Genomic DNA, 25,820 nt, shown 5'->3' with positions numbered 1-25,820 from the left:
TGCTCCATCACACCGAATAGAACATCTTTGGTCGTCACGCAGCCCTGACGTTACTGACCGCCAGGGCTCGCGCGCAGGGTTGGTCCTGTCTGCTCAGTCTTCCTAGGCGCTGAGCAAAAATAGTTAGCTCAATAGTTAGCTCTATTTTCTTAGTCATATTTCTTCCTCTGGGCAGAGCGTGTACTGGGTTATATTTGGTGAGTAGTTGTTTCTTTTATTTTTACCCTGAAGCCATGAGGTTTTATAAATACGATATTTAATTTGTGAATAAAAGTGAAGAAGGAACGCCGAGGAAAGTTGTTCAGGTAGTGAAGACGTTACTTGAATTGTTAGTTAAGCTAACTAGCTAACCAGCACCTCCCTTGGTTCTCACCACTGCTCAGGCCTCGTTGCTAACGTTACTTAGCAACTAATCACGTCTGTTCTTACTGCGATACCACAGACAGATTAGTTTAATCCGAGGAAGTGACAGTGAAGAGGGCTACTGCGTAGTACAGCTACACAAGAGGGGAAGCTGTCCCGTATCCATATGGCTAACGCGGACTTTTAACTTGTGGCAGCGGCAGTGTTCCCTGCTGGAGTGTCGGTGACATTGCTGAGAGTTTTGGACTTGTGGAATTTGCTCGCTTAGCCTGTACAACATCTATTGGTTAGTGGGAAAATCGTGCTAAAATGCACGCGCCGGAACAGTCACAGATACACTGTATGTGTTAAAGGACGACTGTGTGTTATGCTGCTGTCAGATGTGTGCCACCTCATCAATATCGAGCTCCCAGACCGCTAGCTTCCACAAAGACTAAGGCAAGTTTAGTTAACAAGTCAATTCGTTGGCTAAACATTTGACTTAACCGATTAGCATATATGAAATCAAAGCAGCTGCATTCAGCATTTCTGAGCTTTATAGAACAGTCGTGGGGTGTGACCAGCACTTTTACAACTTTTTCTTTTTCAGCCAGACCTTCCACTCATAAAACTATTCCTTTATTTCATAATGGTATATTTAAGATCAAATCTGATGACTTGTCTCACTGCACAGTAGATGTATGTATATATTTCTTTAAAAATACATTTTTGTCATTCTTTTTAAATCCATATATGTTCACAAATAGAAGACAGGATGTTCCTACTGTCTACAGTTTATGTTGGTGCCAGCAGGGGCCTTTATAATCATCCTTGCAGATGTTTCCTATGTAAGGTAGAGCTTGGAATGGTCTTGTTGTGAAAAAAAAAAAAAAAAAAAAACAATCCCAGGGAGTTGAAGAAGTAGTAGTAAATTTCATTTATGGAAGCTACTCATGATTTGTTTGGTTTATGTCCTTTGTGTGTAAGGCAAAAACAAAGCCACAAATCAAGATCTTAAGACTGAGTAAATATAGAGAAAGGTTAACATGTTTTCTAAATTGTTTCTTTTAACTTGTGTAAAGGTTTTTTGTATGTATATATGCATTTTTAAACTATATTTTGTACTTTTAGACATTTTTAATTAGTTTGGGGCTGCATGAGCTTAGTTTTTTGCAAATCTGTGCAAGTAATATTGATATCACCTTTATTTTCATGACTTGTTTTTTATTTCTTCAATTTACATGAAAGAAAATGAAAGTAGACCTAATCTTAATATAAATCACTTGGAAGTTGTATCTTTTAGATGCATAGGTGTGCTCAAATATATCAAAAATTTTAAAATCAACAGCATGCCTTCCCCTCGAGTCACAGATTAACGCGTTAGTCATTGGCAGATTACAGTGGTTGGACATTTTTCAGTGTAAGTGGATCATGTGCAGTAGACTGAAGGAGCTTAGCACTCAGAGCAGTTTTAGCTGTAAAGCTCACTATCATTTAGCCTTTTCATACAAAAATAAAGTATACAAAATATTGACACTTTTACAAAGGTTTTCTAGTTATTTGCTGTTGAAATATTCTTTTCACAATTTGATGCATTTAACCATAGCAGTTAGTGTCTTTCTGTGTCCCGTTCTTTCAACCTCAGGGCATTACTGGGTGTCAGTCTTGGCGTCAATCTAAAAGTGTAGACTGCTTAAAGTGGGTCACAACTGACTGTATTTATCCTTCGTTTTTCACAAGAACCTTTGCTGGAGAGCTTCTCCTCTTAATTTTCCCCCTCAAAACATATATATATATATATATATATATATGTGTGCTTTGTAGCCTTTTCTTTCCAGAAATGAAAGGAACATTTAGAAATCTAGCCAAGCGCGCTCTGTGAAATGGCAGGCATTCAAAGTCAGTCATTCCTGGATAATTTGGAGCTTCTTGAGTTCACACGCGGCATGAAAACTCTTGTGGATAATGCAAGCTGTTTATCATACAACAGTCAAATGTTTGTTAATTGTCCAGTGCTACTTCTAAAATTTACTGTGACTCAATAATGATTCAGTATACCTTATTACTGAAAATATTTACACATCTATCCATATTATAGTTATATTTATAGTTTCACTTCATTTGATGTGAGGTCATTAAAGCAAGCTCTCACAAAATTGAAAATAAATCATAAATGTGCATACAAAATTTTAACGTTTACAACATTAAATGACAAAATACTTGTTTTGTTAAAAATCTTAAAACTATTCTCAGTTAGTTGCAGACAAAGGTGCTGTTTTATTTTCTGATCTTGATTTATTTGATCTTTATTCATACACTTTTTAGGTTGTTTTAGCGACTGCCTCCACTCATGCTTTATGTTGGATGTATCTAGCCTCAACAGTCAGAGGAAAAACATCCAACTTGCTTCCATTTTTTTTAGCACCTTTTTCCTGCAGATTTCGTGTGGGTGTTATGCAACCAATCCATAAAGGACGTTTGTTGGGAATACATTTTTCAGTGGAAATTTGACATGTGTATAGAAGCTTGATTTAGACTACAACCTGTAAAAGTCAACTCATTTTCAGTAGTTCATCCAGACGGTTTGTCTGTGTCCAGATAATCTGACAAAATACTATAAACTGGGGCTGATTGCTGTCATGTTTTTTAGACTAATCCTGTTTTAGAAAAGCAGCTATTCAGCTTTAGATCATCAGAGGTTGGAGGAGGAAAGAAAACCTAGATGATGATTGTAGTGTTGTTATTATGGCCACACAGTTCATAACTGCAGCACTGAAGACGGCGTGTTGGTTGCACTCGTCTGAGTATTTTTAGATGTTACTGTGACTTGTATTTTGAGAGAGCTGTTGTCATAATAGAATCAAAATGCCTCGGGTAACAGTGTCCTGAAAGCAAAATGGTTAAGAATGCCTTAAAGGGATATTATCATTGGCTGTAAAGATATATAATCACGTGCGGAAGTCAGTGATCCGCTGCATATTTGCAGTCATGCAAAATGTTTGTTCTGAAAGCTTACATCAGTTGATATACATGACAGGACAACTGAAAGCATCTGAACAAATTTAGGACTAAAAAAATCAGTGTTTGAGTAAAACTCAGTTATTCCTAAGTGAGAGCGTGTGGCAGGACCTTTTAAAAATGATAACATTTATAAAAACCCTAATGAAGCTATGACCTTCAAGGACTAGGCCAAAACTATCCCTCTATGATACTCAGATAAAATTTGATTTTTGGAGGAGGTCTGTGTTTTCTGTGCTAAAGTAATCAAAACCTGCTCCCATGTTCATGTAATGTAGTTGATATTGCCTTTGTTATTTAAAAATATACATATATGGAATAGAACATTAAGTTTTGTTCTTTTTCTTCACAGATTTTCTTTGGTCAGCTGCACCTTTCCTCCCTTCTCCCCTTTCCTCTTTTTTGTTTTGTTTAATTGATTATACTATTATTATTATTGGAGGGGGGAGCAACAACTCTGCAATTGGAGAGCTACAGCAGTTTACTTTCATGGTCTGGGATCAGTCTGTACCCACTGACAGACACAAACCTTGTGGGTCAGATCACTCTTGGAAAAAATGAGCTCATCGAAGCCCAGTGGGATCAAAGCACCCAGCAAGATAGCTAGGGCGCCTGGACCTGGAGCTACTAAGACCACTGCAAGCACAAGTAAGAGTTTATACTTGTGGTGGTGGAAGGTGTTTGTTTATTATAGCCTTTAGCTGTGGCTGAATTGCTTCTCTACCCCTATGGCTTCTCCCTATTCCTGCATGTAGAGAGAGATGGAAATAAAATAGTGTCTTCAAATTTTGGTGTTACTACTGTGTGATGGTGTTATCTACCAGTGCTCGTAAAAAATAGAATTTTGGTTCTATGATTTAAAAAAAAAAATCATGCAAAATTAAAACTCATTGAAGTATAACATTGATAAAAAAAGTACTGGCATCTTTGAGCATGACGCGGATCACCCTACCGGCAGAGGGTTAGCCAGCCCTAAGTGCCTATGGCTCCTCCTTAAAAAAGACTTTTGGGCAACTCTACAGCTTCAAATGCCCCTTTAATTGGAGCAATAGGGAGGAGCCAGAGGGGTAGAGAAACAATTTGGATTTGGCCCATAAATGTGCTGTTAAGAGTAGGTTTTTATTGTACATACTTGGTTCTAAAAGTCTTTAGAATTAAATGTTGTTATGTATTTTTCTTCCTACCTTTTATTATGTAAATATGTAAAGTTTGACTTGAGGTATCGTGCAGTCTCCCTTCAATTGAAAACACAAGTACAGTACTATTTATTTTTTCAGTGTTTTTTTTACAATGTGTCAAATCAGAACTTGCCTGTGTTTTGGTGTATAATCATAATGGTTGCAAGAAAGAAATGTTTAGATCTAAGATGCTATGTAATAGATTCAACAAACCATTGGTATTAACTGACTTGTTCTTATTCCTTGTGAGTTGCTCAGAAATTTTTGTCCTTTTTCTAATCACAGCTAAAGCTGCTGTTGCAGAGAAATCCGCTGGTGGAGAAGATAAAAATAATGCAGAGGAAAGCTTCCAGGTCGGGGAGCGAGTCTGGGTGAATGGAAATAAGCCTGGTTACGTACAGTTTCTCGGAGAGACACAGTTTGCCCCGGGACAGTGGGCAGGAATCGTCCTCGATGAGCCCATTGGAAAAAACGATGGATCCGTGGCAGGAGTCCGCTACTTCCAGTGTGAAGCCCTCAGAGGAATATTTACCCGACCTTCCAAGCTGTCCCGCACAGAGGGGGAGGCTAATGGAACACAGACCGCACCGCCCTCCCGAGCTGCATCACCCACTCCTTCAGTTGGAAGTGTAGCCTCACATACACCTGCCACTAAATCTGCAACATCATCAAGTGCTCTTGCAGCTAAGAAGGCCGCTCCTGCTCAGCCAGCAACCAACCTCACGGGAACAAACAGTGAATCTGTCTCCAACCTCTCCGAGACCGGGTCGGTCAAGAAGGGGGAAAGGGAAATGAAGATGGGGGACCGTGTGCTGGTAAAGTTTGTTGCAAAATCAATTTGATGAGAGAAAAATATTAAATGGATTGAAGTAATTAGCTCTACCCTTTAATCCTTGTTTATTAATTGAATTAGAAAAATAACTCTTCAGTCACAGTGCTAAAACTATCTTTAACACATTTTTTTCCCTAAATTTTTACCTATTAAACTTATTCGACTGAGCATTACTGCTAAAATTCTGAGTTGATTTTGCCCAACAGTGCTGTAAGCTAATCCTTCCTCCTCTCAAATTCTTGTTTTGTCCTTTGAGTTTGAAAGTTGAGTGACATTGAATAAGAGGAAGTATTATTCATGTCAGTGGAGCTAAAGAGGAAATGTGCTCACCATTTTCAGTTTTACCACTCCTGACAATACTCCTTTTTGTTTTATAAAAAAACACTTGATGCAAAATGTAGATGATTTGGCTTCAATCTGTTCAGTTGTCAAATATTTAACTTCCATAGAACTATCCCATTAGCAGACAAATACAATTTTTTAAAATGTGTTTAAAAAAAGTGGCAAATATGTTAATTTTTCACTCCCAGGTTGGTGGTACAAAAGCAGGAGTGGTACGTTTCCTTGGAGAAACAGATTTTGCTAAAGGCGAGTGGTGTGGTGTTGAACTTGATGAACCTCTCGGAAAGAATGACGGAGCAGTGGCAGGCACAAGGTACAAAAGTCACAGAAAGTTTAAATAAAGTTGAGGGAAAATTATGCATGAACCACTATTTTTTAAATGAAATCAAAATAAACCCAGGTTATGGAAAGTTCTTTTTATTATTTCTACCAGGTACTTTCAGTGCCAACCCAAGTACGGTTTATTCGCTCCGGTTCACAAAGTTACACGCATCGGCTTTCCCTCCACAACACCAGCCAAAGCAAAAACAACCGTGAGGAAAGTGGTGGCAACACCGTCAGGACTGAAGAGAAGCCCGAGTGCCTCATCTATCAGCACCATGAGTTCAGTGGCATCATCTGTCAGTGCTAAGCCCAGTCGAACAGGCCTGGTGAGGCAGAAACTGTGGGACAACAATGTTGGAAAGTCATATTTTCATATATTTCAGTTGCTTTACTGTGTTGCTTGTTCCTTGTACAGCTAACGGAAACTTCATCAAGGTATAATCGGAAGATTTCCGGCACCACAGCCCTGCAGGAGGCCTTAAAAGAGAAGCAACAACATATTGAGCAGCTCATGGCTGAAAGGGACATGGAAAGAGCTGAGGTCGCCAAGGCCACAAGCCATGTTGGAGAAATGGAGCAAGAAATCTCTTTGCTTAGAGAGGAACAAGAGCAGGTTTGAAGACCCACTGACCTAGATTCACTATTGTGAATGGAGTTTCTCCATATATCTTTGTCATCTAACCTTTATTCTTTATGTAGATGGAGGCAAAAATGGATCAGCTGCGTGCCATGGTTGAAGCTGCAGATAAAGAGAAAGTGGATCTGCTCAATCAGCTGGAGGAGGAGCATAGGTAACACCACCCACGCAATCTGATAAATCAAAGGATCCGATCAGACCAGGATAGTCTGCCAGACTTGATTTGATTGGGTGTGGAATGCAGAAACATTTCTCATTTTAGTTAAATGGATTTCCTTTACACTGGACCGCAAGTGTGCATTCATGATGTTGTCATTATGGGTGACAGTGGCTCAGGTGTAGGACAGGTCAGCCAATGATCGAAGGATAGGCGGTTCGATTCCCGCTCCAGCCAGTGAGATGTCGTTGTGTCCTTGGGCAAGGCACTCAACCCTGCTTGCCTCCAGTGTGACTACACTGGGGTGTAAATGCATATGAATGTCCCTGTGATGGTCAGATGGACCGTAGACTCGTACTGGCAGCCACGCCTCTGTCAGCCTGCCCCAGGGCAGCTGTGGCTACAATAGTAGCTTACCATCACCAAGTGTGAATGAATAATGGATACACAATGTAAGCGCTTTGAGCTTTTGGAGAAGCGCAGATAAATCTAATCCCTTATTATCGTATTATTGTTATTGTTGTGAATGTAGGGCCCAACATTTAACACTCTGAAGATGCTGCAAAAGCAATGGTGTGCCTATTGGTGACCTTGAACAGCGGTCCCCAACTTGTTTGAGGCCACGGACCGGTTTAAATTAACCATGTTTTCTAGGACCAGTCCAAACAGGGCAGAAGTTGGCATTTTTAGGACTCCGATCTCTGAAAAATCTGTTTTCAAAATAAATTGAAACTAAAATAATTCAATTTTAAAAAAATGTATAAATATTAGTAAATATTTTTATGCAGATGATAAAATATCAACCGAATAAATGTATTTTAATACATATATAAGGAAAGTAAAGGTACCTCAAGTCTACTGAGCAAAAAGTTTGTTACTCTAATTTCTTTAGAATCGTAAGTTAAAAGCCATATAATTAATATTAAAGAAAAGTTAACATTGGATGAAGTACTTCAAAATGTCAGTCCTAAAAATGGAAATGCATTTAAATTAAGTTTTTCTTTAATGCTTAATTTTTTCTTTTTTAACAGGAAGGTGGAAGACCTTCAGTTTCGTGTTGAAGAAGCTTGCATTACGAAGGGAGATCTTGAGGTAACCATGTGACTGGAATAATCCAACTTTTTACGGCTTTAATATTTGTATGATTTGTCTATTTTTCACTGGTGAAAATGAGTCTAGCTGTAATAAAGGGAAGAAGATTGTTGTATTATTTAATCTTATTTTAATATGGGTTTTAATCCAAATGAAAATAATTTAACTGTCATAAATCTTGATTTCTCTACTTCCACAGTCCATCACATTTATATTAACTGAAAGATAAGCTAACACAAAATCAGTGAGGATTTATTGTCACAACTTTATTAGTTGTAATCTCCCACTTTACTCTCTAATGTTTTAGGTTCAAAAGAAAAAGATCTGCAATCAAATACATCCTATAATGGAAGAAAATGTAAAAACAAAGAACAGTTTTTATTGTTTGAGACCTCATATTTGAAGTGACACAAGGGACATTGGAGCTCAGAAGTATACGTTTTCTCTTTAAACGCATGTTCCCTTAGTCTCCACTATTATGAGAGGAGAAAATAAGAATGAGCAGGTCCAAGAAAAAAAAATCTTGAATTTTAAATGTTTTTAAAGGTTTACTAATGTTCAGCTTTAATATTTTTTTGCCTCCTCGTTTGTGCCCTCTCGTCTTCTTCTTTCATGTTGGTCCAGTGCTCAGCATGGCACCACTGAAATGCTCCCTTCTCTTTTACACTACTCAGTCACAAACCTAAGTTTGCTCTGCCTCCTACAGCAGAAGGAGATTATCACACAATTCTTGAGTTTAATATAAACTAGAAAATAAGTATGTGTTATGAAAAGTGCAGCTAAAGCACATGACTTGACGTAACATAATCAATTTCATTTTGCTTTTTATCATCAATTTGTAAGGGGTTATGCTTTTATAACAGTGTTTACCTTTTATTTATTTGCTCTGTTTTACTTTAGGTATATTTATTGGTAAATAAGCAGCTATAAAGTATAGCATTATGATAATGAGTCAAAAGAATTTATCTTTAAAAACACATTTTTTGTACGTCACAAGTTTTACACATGGTGTTGGTATATCAAATACATTGCTTTGACCATGTGAGCTAATTGTTTTATCAACAAAGAGAGAAAGCAGTGTACCCTTCAGATGTACAGTTGTGCTTTGTTTGGTATCCAAGAGAATAAATTCACAGGATGACATTGTTTAATTTCACACCTCTTCTTGAACCACAGAGGTGTGAAATGCCAAATGAGGAACACAGACGTCATATTATGGATGACGGTAGAAAATAGCCCGCACTGCCTTCTCTCCAATCTAGGCTAAAGCCTTCAACTCAATCCGTCTGTGGTTTGAAACACTGTCAGAATTTCCTAACAGTTTGCTTTGTTCACCAGGTTCCCTTTTGCATGATGACCTTTTAACTGCCTTAAACAACAAACCTCATTCTGCATACCCATAATGCGTGTCCCTGTCTTTTGCTGCTTGTTTTTTTGTGTTGCCCACCATCCATTCCCAGTAATCCCTTCCTGCAGCTGTTTTTACAGCTTTGGCACATTTCTGCATGAGCAATTAAAATAATTTGCATCCATTCACCACACCCACTCCACTACACTTTCTCTTAAAAAAAACCAACAACTTGTAAACAAAGCACACACAAACACACTCACCGTCTCTCCTGTCTCCCTCCCTCTCTGTCTGCGTTGGGCTGGCATGTGATGGTGGCACTGGTGTGTTCTCTTCCTCTCCCCCTTGTTTACTAACAGACGCAGACCAGACTGGAGCATGCCCACATTAAGGAGCTTGAACAGAGCCTTCTCTTTGAAAAGACCAAAGCTGAGAAACTCCAAAGAGAGTTAGAAGACACTAGGGTAATGGATTCTGCTCTGGGGTGGGCTGCTTTGGGAAAGGGGGCCTGAGTGAAGGTTACAGGCTGAAATGTTTTCAAAGTTCCGACAGTCATTAACCAGAGTTTTTACTTTTCCTGGGCTTGTGGTGACTGTGTTCTACACATTCTTTTCCATTTTTAAGTATAAACACTCTTCCTGTAAAAAATGTGAATCAAAAACATCCCTTCTTATTTATAGATATTGACTTTCTCTAAAAATCTGTTTGTCCTTTAAATAGAAATTTATATAAATGATAAAACAAATTGTAATGGAAAAATAAAATACATTTTAACCATCTGAACTAAAGCTGGGGGTGGTGGCCTTTCCAAAATTTGACCCTAAATTGCCTAACTTGAACTCACTCTTGCTTTATTGGAATCACCGCTTAACCAGACAGACAGTCCCTCCCCCCTTGTCCAGAGCTAATCATGTTCCTAATTTTCCTATGTTCTCCCCCTGTCCTTCCTGACATTCATTTGTCCTACTTATTTGGTGTGCCTGCATTTTATTAGACAAAATTCAGTTAGGCCTCATGGCAATTTCCTCCATCATAGTCATAAGTAGTAAAGATGGTTCAGTCTTTGTTAAGAATTAAAAGTAAAACATGTTTATGATTTAGTGAAGAACAAATTCTAGATTTATGAAGTCGTTAAGCTGGTCCTTCTTGACTATTTGTAACTATTTGTAAAAGTTTTAATTTTACAAATTAATTCATTTTGTTAAAAAGTTTTAGTAAAAAAGTGCAGCAATCGTGCTGCAACCTTTTAGCTTATTTGGTGTTTGAACAGTTACCTTTATAACCACATGAGGTCAGTATAATTCCTCTTTATGGGATTAGATGTTGGATTTTTTTTCTCTAGAATTTTAAACTGTGCAATTTAATGTTCAGTGATTCTGTTTTGAATTCTTCAAGTGTGCATACTGGAGGCATTTAACATTGCAGTTTCTCTTTTTAAAGGTTGCTACTGTGTCAGAAAGATCTCGTATAATGGAGCTTGAAAGGGACCTGTCTTTACGAACCAGAGAGGTAGCTGACCTGCAGCTGCGTGTTGGGATCCAGCAGAGCTCCGATGACTCTAAGCCGGATCTCTCTCCTTTGCTGGAGGAGATAAAGTCACTCAGAGATCAGCTGGCATCCCAAGAAGCTAAATGGAAAGAAGATGTTGTGAAACACAAAGAAAAGATTGAAGGTCAAGAGAAACTGCATGCCGAGGCTCTTGCCCAGCTTCAAGCTGCAACTATGAGGCTATCTAGTGACAAAGAGCAGCTGGAGATGCGTCTAAGCCAGGCTGAAAAAGAAAATGCTGACTCTGTTGAGCTTTGGCGTTCCAAGTTGGATTCTGCTGTAGCTTCTCATCAACAAGCCATGGAGGAATTGAAAGTGTCTTTAAGCAAAGGGTCAGATGCCCAGACAGAAGAGCTGCTGGAAACCAAAAGTGCATTAGAGAAGCTCAAGAAGGAGCACGTGTCAGCTCTTGATGAGGCAGCCGCCAAACATCAAGCTGCTACCTCAGCCTGGACTCAGGAGATGGAGCAACTGAAGACACAGCTTTTTTCGTTAACCGAAGACAAGGAGCGGCTGGAGGAGACGCTGCGATCTAGTATCGAAAAAGTAGAAGAGCAGCACCTCGTGGAGATGGAAGATGTTCTTGGAAAGCTTCATGCTGCTGAAATTAGGGTCAAAGAACTTGAAGAGAAAGATGCAATACTCGCACAACAGACTCAAGACCAGGACAGAGAAACCAAAGAGCAAAAGGCAGAAATGATGGCTCTGCGGAGTCAACTGGAGAAATCTAACCAGGAGCTTGAAGCTCTGAAGAGCAGGTTAGAAGATGTACAAAATCAAGGAAACAACCAGGCTAACAAGGTGGGTTCTTGCAAATACCATTTTCAGACTTGCCATTCATTGTCTTTTATAGTTTTGATTATTGTAAATGTTTTCTTTTGTTTGTCTGTTTGTTTACATCTTTGGAAGGTTGGTGAAATAAGCTCTCAGCTGGAAGAAAAACAGCAGGAAGTCCTCACTTTACAGCAGAGTCTCCTCACAACAAAGCAGAAGAATGAAACTTTGGAACAAGAGTTTGAAGCCCTGGTGAGGTTTCTGGTTTCTTGTTTAGAACTTCTATAAATGCACACAGGCTTACACTCTTCTCTTTTTTTTCATTAAGGTCTTAACACAAAAACAAACACTGCTTCTTCCCCAAAGCAATAACCATGTTAAATTCTAAATTGCACAGATAACTTATTGGCACATCACAATGTGTATGTCCCTATATGTATATATTGTTTATGCATATTTGCACATGTATATCTGTCTGTTTAAATAATTGCACAATTCTTGTACATATTTTTACGTATTTTATATTATCTCTGGCTACATTCTTTACACTGTAACGGTTGCTCCAATTTCTTGTCCTGTGACAATGACAAAAAAGGGTTATTTATCTAATTAAAGTTTTTGTTAGGTTTTTATTGGTGTAAAAAAAAACAACTGACATTTGTGAAGAAATAGCTGTTCCCAAACAAATGGTTCTAAAGAAGAATTGGAACCCTTTTTTTTTTTTGCTTAAGAATGGTCTCAAATGTAACATTAAGTTAATGTTCAATCCTAAATCTTTCTTTGCATGTTTTTCTGGGTTTCTTCAAGCTGAAATTGCACCCAATAACTTATAACAAATCTGTGTTTCACACCCTGACCTTAACAGTCATCTTTAAAGACACTTGTGTCGTTTACCTCCATTTAAAATAAAATAACAGTTTTTGTTGCCCTACAGAAGCAGAAGTTGACTGACAGCACAGATGAGAAGACTAAATCTGCTCAAATTCTACAAGGTAATTCATGTTCTCGTTTTGTTTTGAGCCCATCAAAGAGAAAATATACCCTTTTTTTAATTATGAGTGAACAACTTGTCTCTTCTGCAGAAAAACTTGAAATTCTTCATCAGAAGGAGAATGAGTGCACATCATTAACCACAGAACTGGAGTCTCACAAAAGCCAACTTGCTGGTGAGCCAAACGATTTTACTCTTTGTTGAGTATTTACCGACAAATACGTTTATTTTAAATTTGGTTGTATAAAAGGATTTTGACTTTTTTTTTATGTTTTCTTCTTTACAGGTATGGAAAGGAAGTTGAAGGCTGGAGATGAAAAGCTTGAGCAACTTCTTAAGGACAAAAATAAGCTGGAAAACGACATTTCAGAAATGATGAAGGCATCTGGTGACAGCTCTGTACAACTGACAAAAATGAATGAAGACCTCATGCAGAAAGAAAGGTGATACTATTCATCCAATCATTTATCCCTTACTTTTAATTACTTGACTTTTCTTGACCCCTTTTCTTACAATTTTCTAATTTAATAACAGCATATTTTCTTGTAACCTGATGCTTTTTAATTATATTTTTCTTTTTATTGTTTAACAGGAGATTGGAGGAATTGCAGAATCTGCTTGCAGAAGAGAAAGAGAAAGTTGCACAAGCAAATGAAATGCTCAAGCAAGAACAATCAAATAAAGAGCAGCAGATGAAAGAAACCAGAGATGCACATCTTGATGAAATAAGTAGTCTTCAGGAAAATATCACAGTCTTGGTCAGTATTTTCTGAGAATCATACTTTAGAATTCAGTTAGACAAACAATCTAAAGTGCCTTAAACTGTTTTTACTCATAAACACTTCTGATTATAAAATGTTGGGAAAGACTTTTCTTTATATGCTTCTGTGTGTTTTAATTAATTTTCTCATCCAGTATTTTTCTAGAAAAAGTCATTATCCATTTTTTTTTCCTTTTCATTTTTTTTACAGTTTGCCAATTGTGGACTGCAAAATTGCCCCCTAGAAATAAGTTAAAAATCTTGAAGTGTGAACATTTTTCTTTCAATAATACTGACAAGAGTTTTTATTTTGATAAAACAATTCCAGTCATTAAGACAAGTTTTCTGAAACTAAGATTATTTTCCTATTAGAAAAACTTTCTTGATGAGATTATTTTTCTTGCTAAAACGAGCATTAGATTTTTTTTTTTAAAGACGAAGGCTAAATTTCCTTTTACTTTCTTGAGATTCAGTTTTTGTTGTGTGAACCACATAAAAATAACTGCTCAGTGTAATTTTACATTTTCTCCTAAAAATAATAACTTGTTTTTCGTTTTAGGAGGAAAATGTGGCGCAGAAGGACGCTTTAGTGGAGGAGCTGAAGGCTTCCCAGGAGAAATCCCTGAGTCAGGCATCAGCGCTTCACGCAAAAGAGCTTGAGAAGCTTCAGACTCAGGTTGACAAATTAAACCAGGAGCTTTCTTCCTCCAAGGAGAAAACAGAACAGTTAGAGAAAACTGTGTCTGAACTGCAGCCTTACAAAGAGAAGAGTCAGGTAACGACACCTATAAAAGAGAAATCTTTGTATTATCATGTTCTTTATGTCTTGTTAATTACTGTTTATACTTGCTTAGAATAAGACTCAACTTGAAGGCTGTAATACTCGTCAACTGTGTGCAAATTCTGAAAGGAAAATATCTGATTTTGTAAAATAAAGGTTTTAGTGTATTTGTGGAAGATTTGAGGTTGCTGAAGAACATAAATTTTTATTAACTAATTGGGCATTTACTTCTAAATTGCATCACTTGAAACAATAATTTCAGAATTTTTTTTTTTCAGTTCTTCTTTAAATCTCTATATTAAAAAAGATTATAAACTTTTCTGGCTTTCAAAGATAAACTGCATCATAGTGGGGTTTGAAAAAAAAAGTTTGACCAAATGATCAAAAACAAAAAGACTTTCATTTTGCACTTTAGACAAAATATATATTTTTAGTTAGTTTATTGAACATAATCATGACAGTAAGCTATATTAAAGATGACTTACTAAACTGTACTAAACTGTTTTATCCTAAAGCAAAGAATATTCTCTTAGTAAATGTTGAACCAAACCAAACTAAAAATAATACATGACAAAATTATTGATGTTTCTCAGCTCAAAAATTGTTAAAATTCAGTACTGAACCGTTTCTCAAAAGAACAGCTTCACAGTTTCTCTATTGAGAATTTTCTTTTCAAAACTTCAATTATTGAATCGCTACATCATTCTATAAGATTTATCTATATTTGAATTTACAGTTTTGTATGTTCAGCTTGATGTTGCTCATGCAATATTCACCAGCTTTCTTCTTTAAATGGAGCATTTTCACCACTCAAAGTAATGTTCTGGACTTTTCTAGACATTTGGTCATTAACTCATAACCTTCCATTTAACAACATGCACATATTGGAAAGTTTAGAAATTCAGTACTTTGTCTTTATATCTGGGGCACCAGACTAATTAAGTGTGTTCTTTATATTTGGATGTATTTTTCTTCTAACTGTAACAAAAGACAGTTAAGCAAAGGGATGAGATGAAAATAGTCTACTTTTTTACTTTTAAGTAGAACTGTTGTAGGTGCTGGTTTGCTTCCTTCATTTTTGATGCTTCTGCAGCTTAACCTGCTCATTTGCATTTCACTCGTCTCCATATCTGGTTGGTTTGTTTTGTATTCATTCATGCTTTTTTTTCTGTGATTATACATATATCCCTGCTATTTTTTTTTCACTTTCCCCCCAGTGTCTTTCTGCTGAGCTTGATTCCTGCAAGCATGATGTTGAACATTTGTCAGAAAAAGTGGAAAACCAGGCATTAGATCTGGAGAGAAAAGGAAAGGAGTTTCAGGAAATTCAAACGAAAAAAGATCACCTGGAAAAACAGCTTTTAGAAATGCAGAATAAGCTTTGTGCTCATGAGAGTAGTTACAAGGAGCTTTTAGCGCAGAATGAAAATCTGTTAACAACCAGAGATGAACTTTCCAAACAGCACGAGGAGCTACTCACCATAAAGAAGAGCTCAAGTGAAGAGATTATTTCAAAAAATCAGGAACTTGAGGAGCTCAAACTCCTCCTCCAAAAAACACAGACTGAAAACAAAGAACTTCAGAAAAGTAAAACTGAACAATTGGCCCAAATTGACAAACTTGAAGCGAAAGATGCAGAAAAAAATGACTTGATTTTAAAACTTCAACAGGACAGCAAGCAAATAGAAGCTAAAAATAAGCAACTGCATGAGGACTATAAAAATGTCAGCAAAGAGAAGAAAAATCTTGAAGAGGCCTTTGGTGAAAACAAATCTAATCTCACTAAAGAAATAGAAAATTTAGTGTGTGAGAGAGACTCCATTAGAGAAACTCTGAAATCTGTTGATGCCAAAAACACAGAGATGCAGGAAAAGCTCAAAGCTTTAAACTTGGAAAAAGAAGATCTGACAATGAAGAACACTCGGCTCCAGACATCCTCAGAAACACTAACAAAAGAAAAAGATGAGATGACTTCTCAAATAAAAGCTTTTGGGCTGGACATGGGCAATCTTAATAAGGAGAAAGAGGAGCTTCAGAATAAACTCAGTCTCACAAAGAAAGACCTGGAGAGCTCCATGCGTGAATGTAAAGAACTCAGAGCTTCCAAAAATGGCCTTGCCCAGATGCTGGATGAGCTCAAGATGAGCAGTCAAGTCACAGACTCTGAAAAAATCCAACTTCTGCAGGAGAAGGAAAATCTACTCACATTCCAAAGAAAGGTATCTAATGAGAAAGAGGAGCTCCTAAGAGAAATCCAGGAATTAAAAGACAAGCTTGAGGTGATGACACATCAGTTGTCTGATTCTAATGAGAAGCTTAAAGAAGTGGTATCATCTTCGGAGCAAGAGAAGCAAGCTTTCATCCTCCAGAATTCTGAAACTGAGTTGGTTCTGCATGATCTGAGAAAAGAGAAGATGAGCCTGGAGTCGGCTCTGGAGCAGCAGAAAATGAGTCATGAGCGTTTGGCTGTGGAGAAGAAGGAGTTGGAGGAGAAGCAGGCAAAGGATCTCCATGAGAAAAACGCTCTTTCTCTTGAACGCAATAATCTGGCTAATGACATCCAAACAGTCAGGGAGCAACTAGACGGGGTCAACAGAATCAATGCCGACCTTGTTCAGGACAAGTCTCGTTTGGCTCTAGTAATGGAGGACATCAAAAGCCGAAGAGATGAGCTAGAAACGGAGACGGACGCTTTGAAACAGGAAAGGGCTGACCTACAAACTGAACTGCAGAAGCATTTGTCTGAAGCTGAAAGTCTCCAAAAGGGCATTACTGAACTTGCAGAAAAGCATACTAAGCTAAAAGATGACCTAGAGAAATCCGCTCTACAGGTAGACAACCTTAAAAAAGACAACCTGCACCTTCAGTCGCTGCAGACAGAAGCTGACAGAAAACTGCAGTCATTGCAGGCAGAGAACCAGGCTCTGCTTAGTGAGGTCCAGGAGTCCAAAAAGCAGCTTCATTCAGTGTCCGATGCCAAACAGTTTCTTGAAAACCAACTTCAGGCTGAATCCGGTGAGCGGAAGGATGCAGTGTCTTTCAAAGAGACCCTTTCCAAAGAAATTGAAGAGCTGCAGAAAACTTTGACTAAAGTCACAGAGGAAAGGGAAACAGTCTCATCTAACCTTAAGAATGCAGATGAACAGAAGAGGTCTCTTATGGTGGATATGGAGGGTTTGAAAACACAACTGAAGCAGCAACAACAAGACGAAGAGCAGGTGATAAAAGAGAAAGAACTGCTCTTATCTAAGCTTGAAGAGATGGACAAGCAGATAACTTTCCTGACTAAGGTGAAGGAGGACCTCTCAGCCGGAGACAACACCTCCAAGCAGGAGATTTTGACTCTTCAGACAGCTCAAGAGAGTTGGCTCTCAGAGCGATCTAGGTTGTTGGAAGAAGTAAAGAGTTTGAAGGAGAGTGTGGACCAACTAGAAGCTGATAATAAGGTTCAACAACAGGAGAGGGAAAGCCTGGAAAAACGGTGCAAAGAGGCTCTCTCAGAAGCATCTGTTTCAGCTGCTGTGAAAGAAGAGATGTCCTCCAGCATCTCCTGTCTCAGAGCTCAGCAGGATGCCATACAACTGGAAAGGGATGAAGCCGCCCAGCAAGTCAGAGAGCTTGAGTCGCAGCTAAAAAATGCCCTTTCTAAACAGCTTGAGGTATTTCTAATGTTATGAATGACTCACACCTTTAGAGTTGCTGGGGCTATGTCACCCTATCACTGCATGTTTGCTTTTCTTTCATCTCCCTCTCATTTTACACTATTGTCCTAACTTTCATCTTCCACTAACTAACGGCTGGTTACTACACCCAGCTTCTTCCTGTGGGCTTATAACGCGATTTGATGCTACCCAAAATTCCCATCAGCTGAGCTGGATCACATACTGCCAAACAAAACGTACTAATACTTGATTTGTTTGTGTAGCTCTCGTCAGTGTCCGTTCTGAGGCCACAGGTTATAATGTCTGGACAGTCATTTATTTTCCCCCCAATTTATCTTTAATTTCCAACATAAAATTTAATAAAATCATAGTTTTTTGGTAACTTTAGTTTTTAGAATTTTAACTAAAATAGCTGTGCATGTTTTTAATTTATCCAAAAGTATGAGTGGGAGATCATTGGTTACTTAAACAATATTTTATAATGTGACTCTGTAAATCTATCCATGAAATGTTCAGAACTTTTTGTTTTAAACTGCTGGTCTTTACAAAATCTGCAGGCAACAGAGGCCTCTGGTAAGGCTACTGAGGCCCTGGAAAAGCTGGCTAAAGAGAAAGCCGCTTTGATGAAGGACAAGAGTGAAGCCCAGACTTTACTGGAGGAGCTCCAGACCTCCAAGCAGGAAATGCAGACTCGGGTAAGAAAATTGTGTGGGGAAAAAAATATTATTTTGTTTATGTTTTTTGTTGTAAAAATTTTACTTTCTTTTATTCAGCTGGAAATGATTATTAAAGAGAATTCCAAATATAAAGAAGATCTGAACTTATCCAAAGAGCAACTTTGCACCGAAACAGAAAAAACCAAGAGTCTATCCCAGAAAATGTGAGTAGAGTCTTGACTCTAGTTTTGCTAGAAACATAACCCAATAATGTAATGTAAAATCAACTTATTTTTCCCCCAAGTTTTTTGATATAATTTCTTTTTTTTTCACTCATCCAGTGAAGAGCTCCAAGAAGCAGTTTCAGTCAAATCAGAGTCCATGCAAACACTGCTTGTTGAAAACAAAAAGCTCAGTCAAGAGCTGAACAGCAATCACAGTGAGCAGAAGGATCTTTTTAAGGTGAATAAAGTTCTTTTGCCTTGGTAGAAAACATTTTTTCATACTTTCTGTTTACGTTTGAATTTAATCTCCGTTTTAAGATGAAAGAAGAGCACTCAAAACTCACAAAAGAGGTGGAAGAGTTGAAACAAAGGTATGAAAATGGTCTGCACTTGGTTATTTGAGCCTTTTGACTGTTTTTATCCCAGTGTATTTGTATTTAAAAATCCTCTTTGAATGTCTTTTTTGAATTTACTAATATCAATCAGATAGAGATGGAATAACTGCTGCATCCCATTATATTATGTTGTGTGGTATCTGACATTTTTTTACATTAATTTATCATAATTCACATGTGCACGTTACATCTCTCGATTCCACTGTCCAGTAACCCACTTGTTGAATGCAGATTTTTTATTTTTATTTTTTTATATTTTATTCTCAGTTGATTAGAATTAAATGTGTAACCAAATTTTAGCAGACAACCACAAACTAAAGTGCACATTTTTGTTTTTTGCCTAACAATATCCATTTCATGCATTGCTGACTTTGTTGAATAGCGAAAGCACTTTGAAGGATCAGCTGAACAGGGAGAAAGCTGCTGTCCAACAGTCAATCTTTGAAAAAAGTGCCTTAATTCAGGAAAAGGACCAACATGTGGAAAAACTGAAAAAAGAGGTAAGAGGCAACGTTTGTATTTTACTCTGTTGTGGTTGTTACAGAGGACTAGAATCTACCTCAGTCTGAGCTCTAATGCACAGGATGTGTGTGTAACTGGTAGATGGAAGAATTAAAACCTATTCATAGAAACAAAAGCCAAAATATTGCAAACTTACTGCCTTTGACTTAGAAGGAAAATACTTGTAAAGGTTTTTTTTTTATATAAAAATGAGAGATAAATGGGGCTTGCTCTGTATTTACTCAAATATAGTTATTTTCTCTTTTCATAGATGGAAGTATTACGTGGAGAAAGTGCCTCTGTTAAGACGTTGCACGGTACAATTCAGTCCTTGGAGCGGGACAAAGCTAATCTAAAGGAGCAAATCCAGAAACTGGAGAAAACCATTACTGCTGGGCCTAACAATGGCACCAAAGACTTGGGTAGCACCAAAGCTAAGAAAAAAGATGGCTAATACTACTTTAGTTTTATCAAAATTAATGAAAGTGTTTCTACTCCTGTTTTTGAAGGTGATGATGTTTTGGACCAAATGAAAGAGGAGAAGGAGATCGCACAAAGTCAGGTGTGTACTGTTGTAACTAAGGTTGGGTTCAAACATTACTTCTGCCATGTTTTTCTGTGCGGTAAGATCTCCTCATTCTTCTTGTGACATCTTTCGTCCTGCATTCATTTTGAGGCAGCCGTGTGGAAACGGTCCATTCTGCATCTTGTGAATGAAATTCTCGGTGGTGGAGTTGCTGCTCGGTTTCTTACTGCATTCTCTCTGTTTTTCCTGAAGTGGATTAACTAGAGGATTCAGTGTCAAACAGAGGTGGATCTAAATCACTTTGAAATCAAGTTTAAAATGATGACGTTATGTTTCCCCCTAAACCACGTGTCAAAGTTGAGGGCCGGATCTGGCCCGCCAGGCTATTATATCCAGCCTGCCAGATCATTTAATTTTATTGTTAACGGCCCAATGTTATCTTATGCTGGCAACATATTGAAGCAAAACAAAGACTATGGAGGTTGAGGGATCAGTTATGATCTGTTTTTTTTAGGGGGGAACACAGTGTTTTACGTCACAGGGGTGTCAACTCTCACTCATGGTGCAGAAAGAAATAAACGTAACCAGATTACTTTTATGTAGGGCTGCACGATAATATCGGTGCCTGATAATCGACATTATGACGTCAGGATGATAATTCCAATACGTTTATGAAAAGTTCCTTTATATGAACTACCATTTATTTTGCAAATCAGTTTAAAACAAGGCAGTCATTTTTGCACTTTGAGATTAATTCATTTATTTTTCACGTTATCATATTGGCCATTATTTGTATTGTTAAAATGTCCTTGTCACATTGCTATTTAAGTTGAAGTCTTAACTTTTGTTCTGACCATCGAAATTAACTTTCTCTATTTACAGATTTATGGCAGGCTGAAAAAGCTGATAGTTTTTGTTCTACCTGTTCTATTTATTTGCAGGTAAAACAAGTTTTGCAAATTAGTTAGAATGCATGAGAGCCATGCATTCTTACTTTGTAATTGCAATTTTTTTCTCAAATATTTAAAAAATATTGGTTGATTATAGGTATCGGCTGCAAGAGGCCGGAATATATTGAATATCGGTATCGGTTGTAAAAAGTCAATATTGTGCATCACTACTTTTGATGGACTTTTATGGATATCAAAATCTTTTGAGATATTTATAATTTTAGTTTTTCATATAAAATGACATTAAAGTAAAGAAATTTGTGTTTTTTTTTCTTTTAACATTCAGTTCATTTCTAACTTGTATAATGGTCACAAAATACTTTTACAGAGATTAAAATATTGAAAGTTATTTAAATTGATTTATTCTGGAATAATATTCTTATTCATAGTTATGTTAAAAGTTACATTTTAAAGTTCAAAAAACATATTTTTTTAATGTGTTCAATAAGTGTTTATCCTGTTCGGCCCATGGCCTAAGGTGTGTTTTGGATTTTGGTCCCCTGTGTGATTGAATTTGACACCCCTGGCCTAAAGAGACTCTGTCTCACTGCATCCTCTTTCCTCTGAAGGGTTTTTCAACTAGTTATGGAATGATGACATCTGTGTGTTATCTTTCATGTGTCATCTGTTTTACTATGCGTTACCAGTGTTACACTGTTTTGTGTCTGATGGCAGTGTATTGTCCGGCAGAAGGTGGATCCTAATTCAAATTTAATCTTTTTTTTCCCTTCTCTCTTTTTATCACAAATTTGGCTCCTCCTCTGCTGTGTTTCTGATGTTGGCAATGCTCTGCACCACCATCAGGCAGCGGTTTGTTCATGCTTTTCATCAACTTTACTTGTGCATGTTTGCCACCCTGTTTGTGTCACATCGTCTGGAGTTGCATTCAGACACTGGGAGTTGGATGGGGGGGGGTCTGCTCACTTCTCCTTCAGGGGTGGGGTTCAGATTGGGAGACACTTTTACTGTCATTCAAAGATGAATCACCCCTGATTGATTCAAACCTTAAGGAGTCACTTCATTGTGGTGTTACTGTACTTTTTGGAAGAGAGAAGATAATTCTGGAAATCAGATTTTCAGTAACAGCAAATTATTTATCACTGTCTTTTTGAATGACTATCCATTGACTTTTGAAAGATTTAAATTTCTCGGGCTGATAACACACAGTGACGGTTCGTTTTCTTATCTAGATTGAGATCACTCTGGTGGGTAAGACACAGTCACAGAAGTCAAATGAGGTCAAGAAATGTTCCCTAAATATTTCATTCAGTAATCACTGTTATAGAAACTATTGCAAACCAGCCTCTATTAGTGGATAACATACAATAACTAGTGAGGGACATAATTGGAGTGTGTTCTCTTTCACAGATCGAGTTCCTGAATTCGGTCATTGTAGACCTCCAGAGGAAAAATGAAGAGCTTAAAGACAAACTGGAAACAATGGCAGCTGCTGCCCTCAATGGGAACAATCCAAACGAATTAGATAACCATGATGGGTAAGTTCAATGAAAAGTTTGTATCTTTTTTTTTTCTTCTCAAAGGGCCTATATCATGCTCTTCTTACACTTTTCAGAGTAAACAATATCCATATATACGATAACATACTACGTTTGGCACGCTAAAGAACAAAAAGTGATGTCCAAAATTTAGCATGTGTATTAATAATTTGGGCATGAAACCATGAAGTTAAGATTTGACACACTCTGTTGTCATTTCTCATGTTTAATAACTACACCTTTAGGAAAAAATTAAGCTTTCTCTATAATTTTTAAAAGTAAACTCCCATCTTTTGAAGTGTCCTTGGACAAGTCAGTGAACACATAACTGCTAGTGGTTATAGGTTGACTCCAGTATTAGGCAGTGGAGCCTCCATCAGTGTGTATGTGAATGGGACATTGAGGCCTTCTTGGCCTTCAAGGAAGGTAGAATCGGAAGAAAGAAGTATATTCCATTTAACAGGTGTTGGCAACCTGGAGATGTGACAACAATAAGTACTTGGTCTGATAGTGTTTTTCGGATTTGAAAAAATCGAGTTTGAAAAACTAAAGGGCTTTTTTTTCTCTTGTGGGATCATAAGAAAAGAGTTCATCCACACAGCTCTGTTTCAGTGAGCCGCCCACCTTTACAAATACTGCAGCTTTTTTTTCAATAGAACTTTATAGTTTTGCACAAAGTACATTTCTTTTCGCATCATAAAAGTGGGAATTAAATAAATTTGCACCCTTGGGGGGGGGCTTGAGTAAGAGGGGGTGAAATGCAAATGTAGTAATTCCCCTGTGTTTTAAAGCAGGTGGGCCCATAAGAGTGCATGTCTGTGGATGGAACATGAGCGCATGCGTGTGTTTGATTAGCCCAAAGCTGATCCACGAGCTGTTGCACACCTTGACTGCACATGTAACCGGTTCGACTTTGATGCTCTGCGTTGTGCTTCAGTGAATGAAGATGATGCTTAGATGTTCAGTCTTTTTATCTTGATAACACAAGACAAAAAATTACACTGCTGTCTTGGTTCTCCCTCCGTGTTTCCCCCTCATCCATGCCCCGCATCAGTCTGAATACATATGCCAATCGGGATATGCTACGTGACTGCTGGGTTCAAGTACCCTCGGACAGATTAACACTCAAGTACAATTGTTCACAAGACAACTATTTATCACGAATTTGGTGGAATCAAACTACCTGAAACCAAACACTTGTTACACTGAACTGTTTTTGGCATTGCAGTGGCTGACATTTATGTAGTTATATGTTCAGTTTGTTGAATAATAACCAAGTAAGGCCAGGTTTTACCCAGATTTTTTCTGTTCTGACAAATGTCAATCTGAAATTTGAACACGTTTTAAAATAGTACTACAGCTCTGATTGCCACTCCATTTACTGTGGGTGAAAAAAATGAAGAATGACGCCGTGTATTACTATAAATAGTCTACTAACGAAAAAGTAAAAACATGTAATTTTACAAGCAATAAAAGCACCATCACAGAATTTACTGACATTTAGTTGCTCAGATTCTGTTTCATAATGTATCAAAAGATGAATAGACCGAAACCATACACTTGTTTTTTTTTTCTTTGCCATGGGAAGTTCTTAGAAATATTGATGTCATTTTGTTCTGACGTATCCAATCCTGTTGTTGTAGGTATGACAAACATGTTGCAATACTATTTCAACTTTGGCCTATTTCTCCTTGTGCAATATATGAAAGGACATTTTTGAGTTGATGTCAAAATATATTTAAGAAAAGCTATTTGACCTGCGGTTTGTGAATCAAAAATTCAATTTAGATATATTGCAAATGTTTTTGGTAAAACAAAAAAGCTCTCACAAACAAAAGTGAAAGCTGATTTGTTGTGGTGACCCCTAGTGGGGTACGCTGAAAGGTATATTTAAATCAATCTATTCTCGTACAAACGTCCTCTTCAAATGAAAACAAATTAACTTCTTCTCTGTCTGTAGCCACGAAAAGCAGCCAGAGAAGAAGAAAGCCCCGCCAAGGCTGTTCTGTGATATCTGCGACTGCTTCGACCTCCACGACACCGAGGACTGTCCCACCCAAATGCAGATGCCTGACACCCCCCCACACACGACCTACCACGGCAACAAGCACGAAGAGCGGCCGTACTGCGACATCTGCGAGGTCTTTGGCCACTGGACAGAGTCCTGCACTGACGACCAGACCTTTTAAAGCCTTTACAAGCCTCAAACGCACAATCCGTATATTTGCACATCCTACTTGTTCTGCTAGGCTTTTGCTGGCTTGGTTTGTTTGCGTCCATCGTCTATGCTTCCCCTCAAGCGCTCTTAAAGAAGACGCGTCTTCTTAAAATCTTTCCAGGCCTCCCGAACAATCGTGCAGATGTGTTTGTAATTGAGTTGCTTTGAAAGGAACATTTGTGTCCTTGGTTTGTGCGCGTGTGAGATCGGCGTCTTTGTCTGCATTATATTCGGTTTGCACAGCATGTCTGGAGTCACAAAGACGCTCAATGATCAGAAATGTGTTAATCTAAAGATGTACAATATTTGATAGGAAAGGTCAAATCAGTTTGTGCAAAAATTGGTGGAGAATAAATTATTTTTTTATGCCTTGAAGAAGTATTTACGATTTGAAAGGGTTTGATATTGTTTGTAACTCTGTGGGGAGATTTGCTCAGCCTCGTTTAGGGAGGCGTGGCGAAACCCAGTGCTGCTTGGCTTTAACGACAACTTTTTTAAATGGTCTTCTTGAAGAACTTGCTGTAATATTTGTCAGAAAGAACACGGTTACTGTAAACCTCACAGTTCCAGTTAGATGGCCTTTTACAGAGTTTGTTGTTTAAAAATGATTTCTATTTGAAACAATGAAATGTTTTGCCATTTCTCTGAACACATTTTGAATATATATGTATAAAATAAAAGTTTATTGAATTAGAAAAATTTTTGTCTTGTATTGCTTCATGTTAAGCCAACCCAAACATATATTTTATCTTCTGCTGTGTCATAACCTCCAGATTTTGATGATTCTTGGACATCCTTCAGTTATTCCTTTTTATATCAAACATGTTCTTGGACGCCACAAACAAAACTCCTGGAGCTGCAACTATCCCCATTACAAATATATTTTCTTAGCCGGTAAACTACATTTCAAAAATCTCAAAATGCCAGATTTACATGAAATACTCAATGAATCCCTTTTTTTTTAAATAGATGTATTGGATATTTGTTTCTTCTTTCTGAATTCATTGTTAGAATTTGGAACTCAAACCAATCTATATTTAGCAGCAGTTTTGTGTGGAAAAAAAATAC

General features: G+C 37.5%; 1 protein-coding gene across 4 annotated transcripts; it reads left to right on the top strand.

The window, feature by feature from the left end:
* Positions 1-17: 17 nt before the first annotated feature.
* clip1a (CAP-GLY domain containing linker protein 1a) lies at positions 18-25,451 on the top strand. Of its 4 annotated transcripts, XM_024274762.2 has the most exons (27): positions 18-197; positions 3,713-4,008; positions 4,824-5,353; positions 5,901-6,025; positions 6,146-6,362; positions 6,452-6,649; positions 6,736-6,827; positions 7,862-7,922; positions 9,630-9,734; positions 10,711-11,619; positions 11,728-11,844; positions 12,527-12,584; positions 12,675-12,758; positions 12,870-13,026; positions 13,176-13,341; positions 13,903-14,118; positions 15,342-17,783; positions 18,344-18,481; positions 18,560-18,666; positions 18,784-18,904; positions 18,985-19,037; positions 19,444-19,561; positions 19,834-19,984; positions 20,072-20,124; positions 21,843-21,848; positions 22,407-22,534; positions 24,495-25,451. In XM_024274762.2, exons 2-27 carry the CDS (start codon positions 3,918-3,920, stop codon positions 24,721-24,723), a joined length of 6,672 nt encoding a protein of 2,223 aa, XP_024130530.1. In that variant the 5' UTR covers positions 18-197; positions 3,713-3,917; the 3' UTR covers positions 24,724-25,451. The 4 variants fall into 4 exon arrangements, with proteins under 4 accessions (XP_024130530.1, XP_024130533.1, XP_024130532.1 ...); XM_024274765.2 differs by lacking the exon at positions 9,630-9,734; XM_024274764.2 differs by lacking the exon at positions 21,843-21,848.
* Positions 25,452-25,820: the final 369 nt, after the last annotated feature.

The sequence above is a fragment of the Oryzias melastigma genome, linkage group LG9 (genome assembly GCF_002922805.2).
Source record: "Oryzias melastigma strain HK-1 linkage group LG9, ASM292280v2, whole genome shotgun sequence".
In the NCBI taxonomy this organism is placed as follows: domain Eukaryota; kingdom Metazoa; phylum Chordata; class Actinopteri; order Beloniformes; family Adrianichthyidae; genus Oryzias; species Oryzias melastigma.
The sequence above is the reverse complement of the archived record's forward strand: the minus strand, read 5'-3'. Positions and strand labels throughout refer to the sequence as shown.

Bases quoted from the DNA above. Each gene is read 5' to 3' on its own strand.
- clip1a (XM_024274762.2), top strand. From the start codon at position 3,918: ATGAGCTCATCGAAGCCCAGTGGGATCAAAGCACCCAGCAAGATAGCT. The intron at 12,759-12,869 runs GTGAGCCAAACG...TCTTCTTTACAG, and splicing joins TCACAAAAGCCAACTTGCTG to GTATGGAAAGGAAGTTGAAG. The intron at 13,342-13,902 runs GTCAGTATTTTC...TTTTCGTTTTAG, and splicing joins AGGAAAATATCACAGTCTTG to GAGGAAAATGTGGCGCAGAA.